At 38.6% G+C, this 14,405-nt stretch overlaps 1 protein-coding gene across 10 annotated transcripts in view; it reads right to left on the bottom strand.

Annotated features, from left to right (window-relative positions):
• CARMIL1 (capping protein regulator and myosin 1 linker 1) overlaps positions 1–14,405 on the bottom strand; it is a 342,024-nt gene that overhangs the window by 119,494 nt on the left and 208,125 nt on the right. For all 10 annotated transcript variants that reach the window (XM_009204528.4, XM_009204523.4, XM_017957634.3 and 7 more), the window contains 5 exons: positions 14,249–14,352; positions 10,989–11,066; positions 10,756–10,832; positions 7,671–7,775; positions 2,711–2,780 (listed from right to left, as the gene is read on the bottom strand). In XM_009204528.4, coding sequence (XP_009202792.2) covers positions 2,711–2,780; positions 7,671–7,775; positions 10,756–10,832; positions 10,989–11,066; positions 14,249–14,352 — 434 coding nt within the window. The remainder of the gene's footprint in view (positions 1–2,710; positions 2,781–7,670; positions 7,776–10,755; positions 10,833–10,988; positions 11,067–14,248; positions 14,353–14,405) is intronic.

Genomic DNA, 14,405 nt, shown 5'->3' with positions numbered 1-14,405 from the left:
TTAAGGAACAAGGTATATAGCAATCTTTGGGAACACGGCCCCTATCAATTTATTTGAGAAGAAAATACCTAACCATACTTAGTAGTCTAATAATTATCACTGTCAATATAACTATTAGCAACAGAGAATCAGGACAGTATTTTCATCATGGGTCTGCCATTGGTAGTTATATTATTTACACCTCTTTTGACCTCAGTTTACCTATAATTAAGGAACTATCTCAGTTTTATCACAGAACTGAATAAAAGATTTTAGACTGCTGGCAGTCACGATATTTAATCAGGACTGTAAAACCACATTAGAAGTTATTGCTAATTTAGTAGTTTGATCTAATAGAGCAGTAAAGTTTACACCAACTTGCTTTTTTGTTTTTTTGAGACAGAGTCTCACTCTGTTGCCCAGGCTGGAGTGCAGTGGTACAATCTCAGCTCACTGCAACCTCCGCCTCCCAGGTTCAAGCAATTCTCTGCCTCAACCTCCTGAGTAGCTGGGATTACAGGAGCCTGCCACCACTGCCAGCTAATTTTTATATGTTTAGTAGAGACAGGGTTTCACCATCTCGGCCAGGCTGGTCTTGAACTCCTGACCTCGTGATCCACCTGCCTTGGCCTCCTAAAGTGCTGGAACTACAGACATGAGTCACTGTGCCTGGCCTGTTGTTTTTTTTTTTTTCTTTCTTTCTTTCTTTCTTTCTTTTTTTTTTTTATACGGAATAACCTATCCCACTGGCTTCGTCTTTTACTCCTCCCCCAATTAAAAATAAAATTACTGGCCGGGCGCGGTGGCTCACGCCTGTAATCCCAGTACTTTGGGAGGCCGAGGCGGGAGGATCACGAGGTCAGGAGATCGAGACCATGGTGAAACCCTGTCTCTACTAAAAATACAAAATATTAGCTGGGCGCGGTGGCGGGAACCTGTAGTCCCAGCTACTCGGGAGGCTGAGGCAGGAGAATGGCATGAACCTGGGAGGTGGAGCTTGCAGTGAGCCGAGATTGTGCCACAGCACTCCAGCCTGGGTGACAGAGGGAGACTCTGTCTCTAAAATAAAATAAAAAATAAAATTACTATTGGCATGCCCCTCAGTAAACTGCTGGCAAACAAATAATTAATTAGTATTACCAGATTTGGTTTCTACTATAGTCTATTTTTACAAACGAAAGATAATTAATGTGCATATGAAAATTCCACAATGTAAGATTAGTTTTTTTAGGGTTCTATTGTCCGGGTTTTTTTTTTTTTTTTTTTTTTTTTTTAACAATATGTCTTTCTGTATTGTTTTTGGCTTTTCTTTTTTCAAAACAATAAGACTGTTAAATCACATAATTGGTGTTCACTCCAGCTTGAAACTAATGAAAAATACTACACTAACAATTTATATGGTACAAATTCAGACTTGTCCATTTCTAGAATTTTCATAGAGGCAAAGCATTAATTTTACTCAATATTTAGTATGGGCTTGGTGCCTGGCATTTTGCTAGGAGATTGGGGAAATACAAAATATAGTATGACATATATACTGCCCTCCAGAAAGTTACATCCAAGCATACAGGAGTTAATTTAATATCTATGCAAGGTACGACTGGCGCTTTAGCATCCAAGTGCATGCTATTATCATTAAGGGTTAGATAATTAGAAAAGATCAAGATCACAAAGGCTGAAGCAGGCAGGAAAGAAATTTGGCAGACAGATAGGAAACCAGCAAGAGCAAACAACTTTTCTGCGTACCAGATACCCTAAGAAGCACTTTTCAAAAAGAGCTCCTTTAAACTTCATAACAACCCCTTGGGAGAGGTACTATTATCTCCATTTTGCAGGCACAGAAATTGAGACTTAGTGATAATAACCAATTCATCCAGGATTGCATAGCCTAGGAGGCTGATGCACGTATGCAGGAGACTGCACGTGAGTTAATTCCTCAAAGAGAGGGAGGTCTTGGGGAGGTGGAGGAAGAGGGACATGGTAGGAGTGCTGGGGAAGAGAGAACAGTGAGTGTAAAGGCCCGGGAATAGGAATAAGGAGACTTCTATCTCCTTTCCTGGGAAGAAGTGGTAAAGTTTGACATGTTAAGTCAGGCTCTGAACAGGCCATATAGTTTGTATCTGGGTATCTTCTTACTAGCCACACAAAGTAAAAGTTTCAAAGATAGTAAAAGTTTAGGTGTCCTGTAAAATATAGACACTTTAGTCTCAATTCTTCTCTATGAGCTCTTTGATAGGAAGTGTTAGAAATTGCTGTACTTTTTAGAGGTATGTTAATTTTCTTGTTTTAAATCAAGATATTACAAAGTAAAATTAATAAGACAGCCACTCTCTTTCACGCTCTACAAAATCCAAGTTAAGTTATACACATTTATCCCCTGCAACAAATGCTGCATGTTTCATTTTCATGATGGCAAAGCAAGTCTATGGTTTTATATCTCAAGGCTTCATCATAAAATACTCAGCCATCCGGCACCAAGAATGGAACAACAACAACAACAACAACAAAACCCAAGTCATTAAAACCATACTTGAAAGTTTTCTAAATGGTGTTCTGTGGCTGTCTGTAGAAGAAACTTGCAAAGTACAGAACGTTATAAACTTGTATAATGTATTTTTCTGCTTCATTTACACCCTGTGGAATCACACTATCTATCACATTTTATCCAGGAAAAAGACAAAGCGGTTGAGGCTATTATCTATTCCAGTATACAATCTAAGGGTGTTCTTACCTCACAGTTGCTGAGATCCAGAGAAACCCCCTTCAAGTTATGATTACAAGCCAGGCCCAATAACAGTGCTCTGAGGGGAGGAAACACATATATTAGATACACATTCCACACATTGCCCAAAAGAAAAAATGTAAGCACACTGAATAAAGTCTAGAGAAAGCAGACTGCCTTTTCTGAATCACAGGTCAAGCACCAAGCACCCTCTTACTTTTTAAAATGCCAACTGCATTTCTGCCTCACAACAACAGTGAAAGACTGACTCTGCAGCATTCTTTTGCCTGACAGGCAGTGAGCCCATCATAAATGTAAAACCTGGCAGGATTGCTATTCCTATGCAAATAAACCAACAGCACACCTCTAATTGCATATTGAAATTAAATTGTGCTCATCACAGATAAATTCCCACCTGCATCTGCTTGAGAAGGGCTTTAATAATGTTTAGAATATTATTAAGCAATTGTTATTAGAGTTGCAAAGTAAAGCTAGTTTTCCCTAAGGAACATGTAAGTGAGGAAGTCAGGCTCCATAGTATACCAGGATGTGAAATTACATCTAGATGAGTTTATTAAATGACCTACAGTAGCGGGTGGGCAAGGGTATAAAACAAAGCACATGTCTTGAATCGCAGTCCAGGATCCTGCCTGTCCAACTACCTGCTGAGCCGGGACAAATCATATATCACTGCTCTGAAAAGGAATTTTCTCATCTGCAAATTGAGGAGATTAGTCTAATCACTTGGATCCACTCTGACAAGTCAGTCCTATAAAATCCAACACCATCAAACAAGCTTGAAACAGAAAATTCACACAGGCACACACAACCACTAAAGTACACTAAGTGGACAGAAGACCCTAAATCAGACTTTGTGAAAAAGACAGAGATGAGCATAAGATGGTTCCTGCTCTCAAGCAAGGAAAACAGATAGGTATGCCAGTAACTCTAACACAAGGCTGCCAGTGGTAAGTACTAGAAGAGTGGAACCCAGGTATTTATTAACTGGGGGTGACTACCTGTTTTCCATGTTGCCAGGAAAAGGACCTCTACTCAGCATACCCCAAAAATACCCTAGGGTAAGGGTGAGGTGGGAAGGTAGGGAATTATTTTATGCCCAAGTCTCTGAGATTTTCTCTTCTAGTGATTCTCTGGCTTTATCTACTAAGAGAGAACCCAGCAGTGGCATGGAACACACAGGGGCTTGGCTGCCTCTAGCTATGAAAACCCACCTCCTCCCACTCCCTGACCCTGTTGGGAGGCTGGAAGTAAGTGCCTTCCTTTTCACTTTTTAAATTCAGTTCACTAGTCCCTTATTCTAAAACACTGTCCTATGAGAAAGGCTGGGTATATCTCATCTATGTACTTGTTCAAATACTTATTAAATTGCTTCTCTTTCCTAAAAATTACTTATGTGCCCTTTCTTTCATGGGGGCAGTATTGAGTCACTGAAAGCGCTGGACGCTGAAAACCAAAAGGCCAGTCCTCATGTCCCAGCTCAGCGGCTACTGGTTGAATGACCTTAAGCACATCACTTTTTGTGTGTGTCTTAAGTTCTCATCAGTAAAATGAGAGAGTTAGGATATTACCAAAGAGGCCCCTTTTATTTCCAATATATGCTGAGTTTCTAGGACTTAGACACATATTTCAACATTGTATTTTTATGATGCTTAGACGGAAGGAAAATACTTCCTACTTTTCTCACATGTGAATTAAGGCCAAGAAAACAAATGATATGCTTTAAGGCATTTAACTACAGAAGGCCAATGATTAGGAGACAACAACTCATGAGACTAGTAAAAATAAATAACCCATAGAAACTGTCCCTAGTAACATAAAAGAATAAGTACAATAAAGCATACTGGGCACTGGGGAAAAATTCTATAGCAAAATATGATGTTTATTTTAACCTAACGATGGCAAAATTGCCTTAACAATCATCTTCTAATTCCCCAATCACTATTGCAAAATTGCTTAAGAGAACAATTTGAATTTAATTCTTCCAGCTCTAGATCAGTGGCACTGGTTATAATTTCAGGGTGGCACATTCAACAGGTTTATGAAAAATACTCAGCCAGAGAGATGGGGTCAAAGAGAAGGGGCACCACATGGCAGGGAGAAAGGGGATGTCCAGGAAGAAAGACTTGAGGGAGGGAAAACAAAAGACCAAGAATGAGCAGTAAGCAGGAACTCACACTGCACTCTGAGTGATGCTGGAGCAACGAACATCCCTGTGACACACATGGACCAGACTATTCTAGCAATTTTAGAAAACACCAAGGAACAACGTCACCATGTTCTCTAACCCCCCTTGAAATACATTAACATGGACCAAAAAAGGCCTCAAAGGAAAATCGCAACAATAAAGTAAGCAGTCATATTCTTTGTCTTCCTTCCCACCTCCACCTCCCGCAAGACACTCTACTTCCCCAATTTGCTTGTAAAAGAATCTCAAATTAAGTGGGAAACTTGTGGGGAAAAATATTGTTAGGTCCAAACTTAAAGCGTTCTCTCAAACGTAATTGTGTTGTTTTAGTTTATTCTCTCACTGCTACTAATCCCAAACCCTTAGAGAAACAAGGGTTTCTGCCCCTCTTGGTGTAGTTGAAGGCGGAATGAGGTAGGGAACACTGCTGAGCCCATGACACTGCTAGGCACTTCCCAGAACCCACTCTGGGTTCTTCCTCTTTACTGGAAGAGCCTCCCAGTGCAACTTCTCCCTTCTGTCTGATCCTGCTTTCTCGATCCCTCTTCACCGATGGCAATCCCAAGAGAATGTCCTTATAAATATCCTACTTGCTAATCTCCATCTCAAAGTTGGCTCCTCAGGAAACCCAATCTCCAATAGTGATTTGGGACAAATTACTTAGCTTCCCTGAGCCTCAATATCCTCAGCTGTAAAATGGAGATAATGATACCAACTTCTCATCACTGTCATCAACATTAAAGGTGATAGGCCATATGTAAGCACCCAGCGCAGTGTCTAGTTTAGGGTAGTACTGTGCAAATTCCTTTTCATCCTCACCCTCTCACATATAAACCTGAGAACTTCAGTTTTGTGTTGTTTTCAAATAATTATATCACATTAAATGTGTATGTGGAATTTTATTTACATAATCTTCAGCCATGAAGCCTTTCTCCCCATATTAAAATTTTTACTGATTAAAACACAGAGCTGAAGAGACTACTGACTTAACATTATCAAACATTCACACCAATAACATCAGGTCCAAGATTTAACAATTACAAAATATCTCTGAAGTACAACATTTACAGGTATACTTGTGCAACAAAGTACATTAAGTCCAGCCTTGTTGCAAAGTGAAACATTCCACAAAATCAGTTACACTAACCAATAAAATGTTACTCTATATTATACAAAAGTCAATAAGATTGAAAGAATTAAAAATAGAAAACTATTTGAATATGCTAATTTCCTGCTGATACATTACCAGGACAAGGACCCTCTCTGGTTTTGCTTCCTACTCTGCCATCCAGTGTCCAGCACATTGTAGATGCTCAATATTACTTGAATGAATATGTAAATGAGTATGATTATAATGGAACTTTAGAATATGATTCTCATAGCTTTCTTAATATCCATACAAACAGCCAAATCATGAGGTGTTTATTATTTGTGGCTATTATATTTAGGGATCCCAAATATATTAACTCAACATTTTTTAAGCCTGCTATAACATAACATCAGACTTTTTTTTTGGAGATGGAGTCTCACTCTGTCGCCAGGCTGGCATGCAATGGTGTGATCTCGGCTCACTGCAACCTCTGCCTCCTGGGTTCAAGCGATTCTCCTGCCTCCAGCCTCCTGAGTAGCTGGGAATACAGGCATACACCACCATGCCTGGCTAATTTTTGTATTTTTAGTAGAGACAGGGTTTCACCATGTTGGCCAAGCTGGTCTCGAACTCCTGACCTCAAGTGATCTGCCCACCTCGGCCTCCCAGAGTGCTGGGTTTACAGGCATGAGCCACCACACCCGGCCTGGATCTACTTTTTTAAAGGCATCCATTGTTTTGATCATCTGGTACTATATGAAAACAATAACCTCATACCTCTTAAAACAGAAATAAAAAAGGAAAAGAAAAGATAATTTATAAATTAAATGAAGCTTAATTTTCTAGTAAGATGAATAGCAGACATTAATTTTAACATTTCATACACATTATAAGTGAAAAATTAAATGCTGATTTACAGTCAGCTGGGAAGGGAGAAATCCATGCATATAACTGAACATATCTGACAACTTTCATAATCATTACTTCAAAATACCTTCTTTAGACTCAAAGAGAATTTGACCCTAAAGTCAAATTCACTGAACTTGTACAGTAAACTTTTGACTATTTCTGGCAATAGTGAACGGAAATCTCAAGGATAATAAATTATTCTCAAACCTCAATTTAACTAACAATTTTAACTTCACCACTACACCTACACTAGGGATATTAACCCATAAGTTGGCTGCCAAATAAAAGTGCCAAATAGCCCATACTAACCTCAGTAATTCAGAAACCAAAGTAGCTAAAAATTCATTCTGTTGCATACATACAATGTGTTTAGAGTTTATTACTATTAGTAGAAAGATTTAGAGTAAATGTTAATGAAAACACGCACATACACACACACACACACGCATGAATATGCCTGAAATGGAATGAACAGAGGTTAATATAAAAGCAATAGTAAGTACCTGGGAATACAACTTTTGTAGATCAGTGACTCCTGCCAAGGTCATAAACCAAAAGATGTTTTCTCTTAGAAGATGCAATAATATCAATAGTGCACGATGTATTTTTTAAAATTTTAATTTATTTTTCTGCCCCACAGTAAAAAGGTATTCTCATCTGTGGTTTTTGTCTTTGGATTATATATCTTTCTCCCTTGCCTCAAGCACATTCATAAAAACAAGTTGAACTTTAAAAGCTCTGGAGAAAGTGAATTAACCACTCACTTTAAGGGCTCAGGAGACAGTTTTGTGCCTGAAAGGTTGATGTGCATCAAAGCCAGAGAACTACTAAAAAATTGCTTGAAAGATGGAGGTACTTCTTTTCCTTTCCTGAAAAAAACACCAGAGTTATACAAGCGGTTATACCTTCATCAAACATATTCATTGATTATTCAGACACTATGAAATCTACAAATCAGTCATATTCTCTGTAGAAATTTAAAAGTAAATAGAAACAAATAAATGTCCAAAACCTAAAGCCATAAAGCCAATATTATTAAAGGAACCACTTAAGTGAGGTAAAGAAATACTTAGTTCATAAAATAATTCATTGCTATTCTTCATATCCAATCAATTCATTGTGTTTTACCTCTTGATCAGGAAACTCCATGTTTGGAATTTTTAAAAATAGGAGGTCAGAGAAGATGTATATTTCTCACCAATTTAAAAGCTTTCCCACTGGGTGGCACAAAATGTTAGAGATCAATACCTGCATTTGGCAATATTTTTAGATGTAGCAGGTTTCACATGCAACAAGATTGTGATCTGATGTTGAGCTAAAACAGCACAGAAAGTCCAAATGGCATGAAGCCTGCATTACAAATAGCCTATTCAGCTACTATGTCCATACCACAAACCTAATCATTTCAGGCCAACTATTAGAACAGTTAAAGACAAAACTACAAAATAAAATGGCTATAACCTCCGAATACATCCCCTTGCTATTATGGAGAAAAGTATGTGGATCAAATCATACAGCCCAATAATGAGGTAGCATCCACACTATATGATAAGGGTTTAAGAAAAACAGGATTCAAGAGTCCAAGATGGAATCTGAATGAACATTTTGCTTGTTCTGTTCTATCTGATAGAAATGATGGAAGGATTGAATAAGTCAGTATATATAAAGCACTTAGCTGATGCAGAGTAAGCACTCATTTAATGACAGTTATTCATATTCTGTGGAGGGACTCATGGAATCTCAGGGCAGAGAGCATCCTAGTGGTTTAGCTCAATCACATAATATTCAATAATATTTAATGTACAGAGATCTGGGAAAATCTGTCAATATTTGACAGTTGTTTTTTTTTTTTTAAGTTTTAAAACAGGACAATTGAAGGCTATTTGAGAAGAAAAATCGAAACAACAAAAATCTCTATCTGAGAAGATGAAAAATAAAACTAAGAGGAAAGACAATTCTGGTAGACTGTGTGATATAAGAAATCTCAAACAACTCTGTTTCCATATGGTGGAACAATGTAAGCTTGTATATTTTTGTTCACTTTCTGCTGAGAAAATACTGTTAACTTACTCTAAATACATTTCTCCTCCTACTACTCTGTCTTAGTGTTGAGTATTCCAGTGTTTCCAAATATTCACTGCCCCTTTTTGAAGGAGGATGATGCTTCATCCCTCCACTGACAGCAGGCTTGGCCACGTGACTCTCTTTGGCCAGTGAGACGTGAGCAGAAATGATGTGTGTGACTTTCAGAGAGAAGCCTTGGGAGCCAGTATGTGCACTGCCATGATCTCTTTTGCTCTGCTATATGACCATGAATGTTCTAGATAGGAGGCCACTCTGCCTCCTGGAGTGAAGGTTATATGCCAGCCCACAATGGACACGTCACAAAATCACTGTTACTGAAAGCCATGGACACTGGGGGAAAGGGGTCACTGTTACTGTGGAACAATCTAACTTATTCTGACGGATACACTTATGAAATTATCTGTGAATAAAAGAATGAAAAGCCTGGCTGACAATCCACACCTCAATGTAAATGCAGTAATTTCAAGAAAATTACTAAGGGCTTTCTACAACTATATCTAGGTAAGGTATTAGGTATTAAACAGTTTAATCACAACCTTTCATGTGGAAGACAAGACAATTTGTTAGCGCAATTCTGTTCTATAAGCTTAACAGCTCTACTGAAGACCAGTCATCACAGAATTCACAGTATTGTGAACTCAAAAGTGCTGATTATACAAAAACCTTTATAGTCTGTGCTTTCATCTTGTAACCCAGTTCCCCAGTCAATTACTGCTCCACCAAAGCATGGCTTTATAAGCTGGCTTCAAATATATGAGTTGACTAGGTTTCAATTAAAACTCTCAAATGTTCCCCAAAATATAGTTACCATGGAAAATTCTACTTTTCCCACCATTATATTTTCAGACGTAACACTCCCTAACTTTAATCTATGGAGGTATTTGTGGCATATTTTTGCTACTGTAAAGATTTAATCAATATTGAAGTAATAAAAAATAGTACTTTAATATACAAAGTAATTGATTTGCAAGGCACAATTATGGAATAAAGCATGCTACAAAACTGAATTTTCCAAATAAGTGAGGGTTATCCTTTTAAATATATAAGGCCTTTACAAATTAGCAAAAATAAAAATATTTCTAATATTTACCAATACCCATATTATTTAAAAGCATATAATAACTAAATATATTTATAATTTGTGGTCATAATTATAAATGCTAAGTGTTGAACTGTATTAATTCTTTAGATATTCCCAGATTCCATACCTATACAACCCATGTACTCTTCATAATTCCTCTGATAATTCCTCTACAGTCTCTTTGCATTCTAAGTTGCTACTCTTTGTGAATCCTTGTTGCTTCTAATCTACTGCCTTATTCTGCAAACAATTATAGTCAGGAGTATATAAGTGAAGTAGTCAGACTGGCCCTCAATTACTTTTACAAGTAAAATTGCATGACTTTGAGATAACTATTCTCTTTACTCTCCAAAAGTAGTTTATACCTACATCCAACCTCATTCATGCAAAATACCTATAAAAGTTTCTAAAAGGGTTTTTCCCATATTAAGACAGATTGCCTGACCACATATGAGAAATACTGCGCTATCACATAGTTCACGTAGGCAGGCTGGAATTATTGATAAGAACATTAACCTACATTAACAAAAATGTTCAAGGCCTAACATTCATAAATAATGCTTAAAGCCGCCTTCTTTCATACACAATATTCACCCTTTATCACTCCATTTTCCTTATCACTACAAGTTTTTCTCAGAAAAAGACACTTCCAGATGACAATGAGAGCAGAAATAAATCTATACCGGTGAGAGAAGACAGTTCTGGAGAGGTTGAGCACAGCTAAATATTGAAGGCATCCACGGAGAAGAGCTCCACAGACCTGAAAAAGAAATAAGGTACTCTTCTTTTCAAATATTTCTAGGTCCAGGAGAATCTTTTATTAGAGGTCCCCTACATCCCATCTAAATAGCTCTTCTGAGACCCCTCAGAGCAATATATACATATATATATGTGTGTGTGTGTGTATTAAATTTACCATGTCCAGGGAACATTCGGTATTGGATAAATCCAGATGAGCAATGGCATTTGGCTGGGCCAAAAAATTGTACATGTGCTGGAAAAAAAATAAAAGATACATGTTAGGATTCTAGAAACACATATACACACAATGCAAGTTAATGTTTTAAAAGGAAGTTGCCAGAATTTCTTAGACCATTCTCTGCTCTTCCCAAGGGGATTACCAGAATTTTCTGTCATTCCTTTACATTCCCTGATGTGAAAATCCCAAGAATAGTTAAAATTATGTTTGAGTGAAAAAGGCCAAATGGAATCTTGAAAACCAAACCCCCATTTTGTTACACATGACTTAGTTTTCCTGATTAGTTTAATTTTTATTATACAATTTTGGAACAGTGCTAATTCATTTTAACTCCTGAGATTAAAATACCACCTGGACTGCAGTCACTCTATCAAAATGCTAATCACTTTTGAAAGTGTTTGCAGAACCACGAATCTCAATTTGAACCATAAGATGGTCTCAGGCTATCCTCTCTTCTGTTCAACATAATGATTTTCCTACCCTTAGTTACTTCTCAAAGCTAACAAGAATGACTTGGCAGTAATATGAGTGCATTGTAAAAGTTTTCACTAATAGCTAAGACACTTCCAGTTTCAGGGGGTCACAATGCCTAAATTTCCCCAGTCCTCCCATTCAAGGCCATCAAAATAATGAAACTGATCAACAGATCAGTTCAACTGAGATGTTGAACATCAACAGAGATGTTGTTCTGGAATTACCCTGTATGTGTAGCAACTGCCAGAGCCCACCCATAAGAAACTGAGTCCAAGCTCCCTGCCACCAGGCAAATAGCTTAATTCTCCTCTGCTTCACTGGATACCACTGGATACTTGCAAAAACAAGCAAGCTTATACTGAGTATGTGCTTGCAAACATTTACTATGTGTAGCAGTTTGGCTATATGGTGCTTCAGAAGAATCCTATCAAGGAATTCAGAAGAGCAAAAAAAATAGCCTATAAACACTTAACACTTTAAAATAACCATACACATAGAATGACTTTTCTTTCTCCCCTCCCTTCCCGTCCTCCCTCCCTCCCTCCCTCCCTCCCTTCCTTCCTTTCTTTCTTTCTTCTTATTCATTTATTTACTTATTTATTTTAAGACAGGGTCTGGCTCTGTTGCCCACACTGGAGTGCAGTGGTATGATCTTGGCTCACCGCAACCTCCACTCCCGGGCTCAAGCCATCCTCCCACCTGAACCTCCTGAGTAGCTGGGACTACAGGCATGTGACACCACACCTGGCTAATTTTTGTATTTTTTGTAGAGATAGGGTTTCACCATGTTGTCCAGGCTGGTCACAAACTCCTGGACCCCAGAGATCACCTGCCTTAGCCTCCAAAAGTGCTGGAATTCTAGGTGTGAGCCACTGTACCCAGCCATAGAATGGATTTCATTATGAAAAGTTTTGATTCAGAAAAGTCATTTTGCTCTCACATGAAGATCCTCTGCCTCTCTCTCTGTTTGCCTGGCAAAAATTGTCTCAAGAGACTTTTAAGTTTACTGTGGCTTTGCTCCCAGCCACCAGCTGGGGGAGCTCTTATCACCATGAAATGGTGACAAGACTATTTGGCCACACTTCTCCAAAGAGGCCAGGCCCTGTTAGGCTGCTTTCCCTGAGGGCACAGGGTCAGGTAAACTCCTGCACCTGCTACCAGGCTCCTGGAACTTTCGTCTTTCTCACCCACTCTCCCTTCCAGCCCACTCTCACTCAGGCCTCATCGTTCCACTCCCCAGAAGCAAGCTACAATAGGACCCACCCTGGCCAGAAAAAGAAATCTTGAGCTATTTTGTTGTTTTAGGTGACTATTAATGTTCCTATTTTAGCTGAATCTTAATAATCTTTAGCCTCTCCTTTCACCCTTCCCTCTATTCTTCTACTTTGCCACAGTATTATTTTGGTGGTTTCATATTGGCCTCCTTGTTTTATTTTGGGAGGGAGCAGATTTATGAACCGTCAGTGAAGGTAACAACAGAAACTGGAAAATGAATTGAAAAATCATGGCACACCAGGAATCAAGTATTATTTAAATAATTTTAAGTGCAAGGGAGAGGAAAAGGAAAAAAATACAAAAAGGCCTTCATTTGTACTTCCTGCCTTACAGGTAAACCAAAACAAGAGAAGTAAGAATAAATTTCACAGTGTTTTTCAGCCCTGTGGCAAAGCAGTGGATTGCAAATTAAGGCCCTCCAAAGATGGCCACTGGGTGTAGGCCATGTTGTTAAAGAAACAATTCTTCTAAATTCTATCTTGGTGACCAGAGGGGATCATTCGCCTCATATGGAAATGAGATCATACCTAATCCACTGTGTCAAAGATCTGCCAAATATTACATTATTGATTCAGTTACATCAACAATTTTATTATAATTGAGGGAGTAGTTTTTGTCTTCACACTCAAACTCTGAAGAAATGGCCCCAGGTTATGTGTAGACCACTCTTCTCCCTATTTTATTCACAGAATAGACGAGTGCTCAGGTTTCTCCCAATACTCCCTTTCAATTGTAACCTATAAAAAAACATCAATCTTCCCAGTAACAATAAAAATAATGAGAAAGTTCAGTTTATGTCCCCAATCTTCCCTACCAGGCAATTTTAACCTGTAAGCTAATGGGTTTTTGTTGCTGTTGTTATTGTTTGATACGGAGTCTCATGCTGTCGCCCTGGCTGGAGTGCAGTGGCGTAATCTCGGCTCACTGCAACCTCCACCTCCAGGGTTCAAGCGCTTCTCCTGCCTCAGCCTCCTGAGTACCTGGGACTACAGGCACATGCCACCATGCCTGGCTAATTTATGTATTTTTAGTAGAGATGGGGTTTCACCATGTTGGCCAGGCTGGTCTCGATCTCCTGACCTCGTGATCTGCCTGCCTCAGCCTCCCAAAGTGCTGGGATTACAGGTGTGAGCCACTACGCCCGGCCCCTGTAAGCTAATGTTTTTAAATGAAGAAAAAAAATTCTTCAACAGCATTACTTCCAAAAAAAAATGTGAACTTCAGCATCATTAAATGAGAAAAAAAATAATTGTGGTGATATATGACATTTAATTAATGAAGGCTCTGGAATTTTCAGTAAAACACTTCGTAAGCTCGTTACTAAATAATTCAAAGGTGTCATGCTAAAGAGAGAGGCAGGGAAACGCGCTACAAAGTCACGTTTAGAATTATTCCAGGCTTACTAAACACAGCTTCTTCGAAGATGGAATAAAGAAAGAAAAACTTACTGAGAGGTCATCTCCACGAAGGACGTTCCCTGAGAGGTCGAGATGGACAAGGGTAGAGGCGGTCAATGGATTGGCACTGAGTGACTGAGAAAGGCTGTTCACCCCTGCAACATCAAGAAAATCCAGGCTCAGTTTGCACTCCAGGAAACAAAATGAG

The sequence above is a fragment of the Papio anubis genome, chromosome 6, assembly GCF_008728515.1.
Source record: "Papio anubis isolate 15944 chromosome 6, Panubis1.0, whole genome shotgun sequence".
Taxonomy (NCBI): domain Eukaryota; kingdom Metazoa; phylum Chordata; class Mammalia; order Primates; family Cercopithecidae; genus Papio; species Papio anubis.
This window is presented reverse-complemented; position numbering and strand designations above follow the sequence as displayed.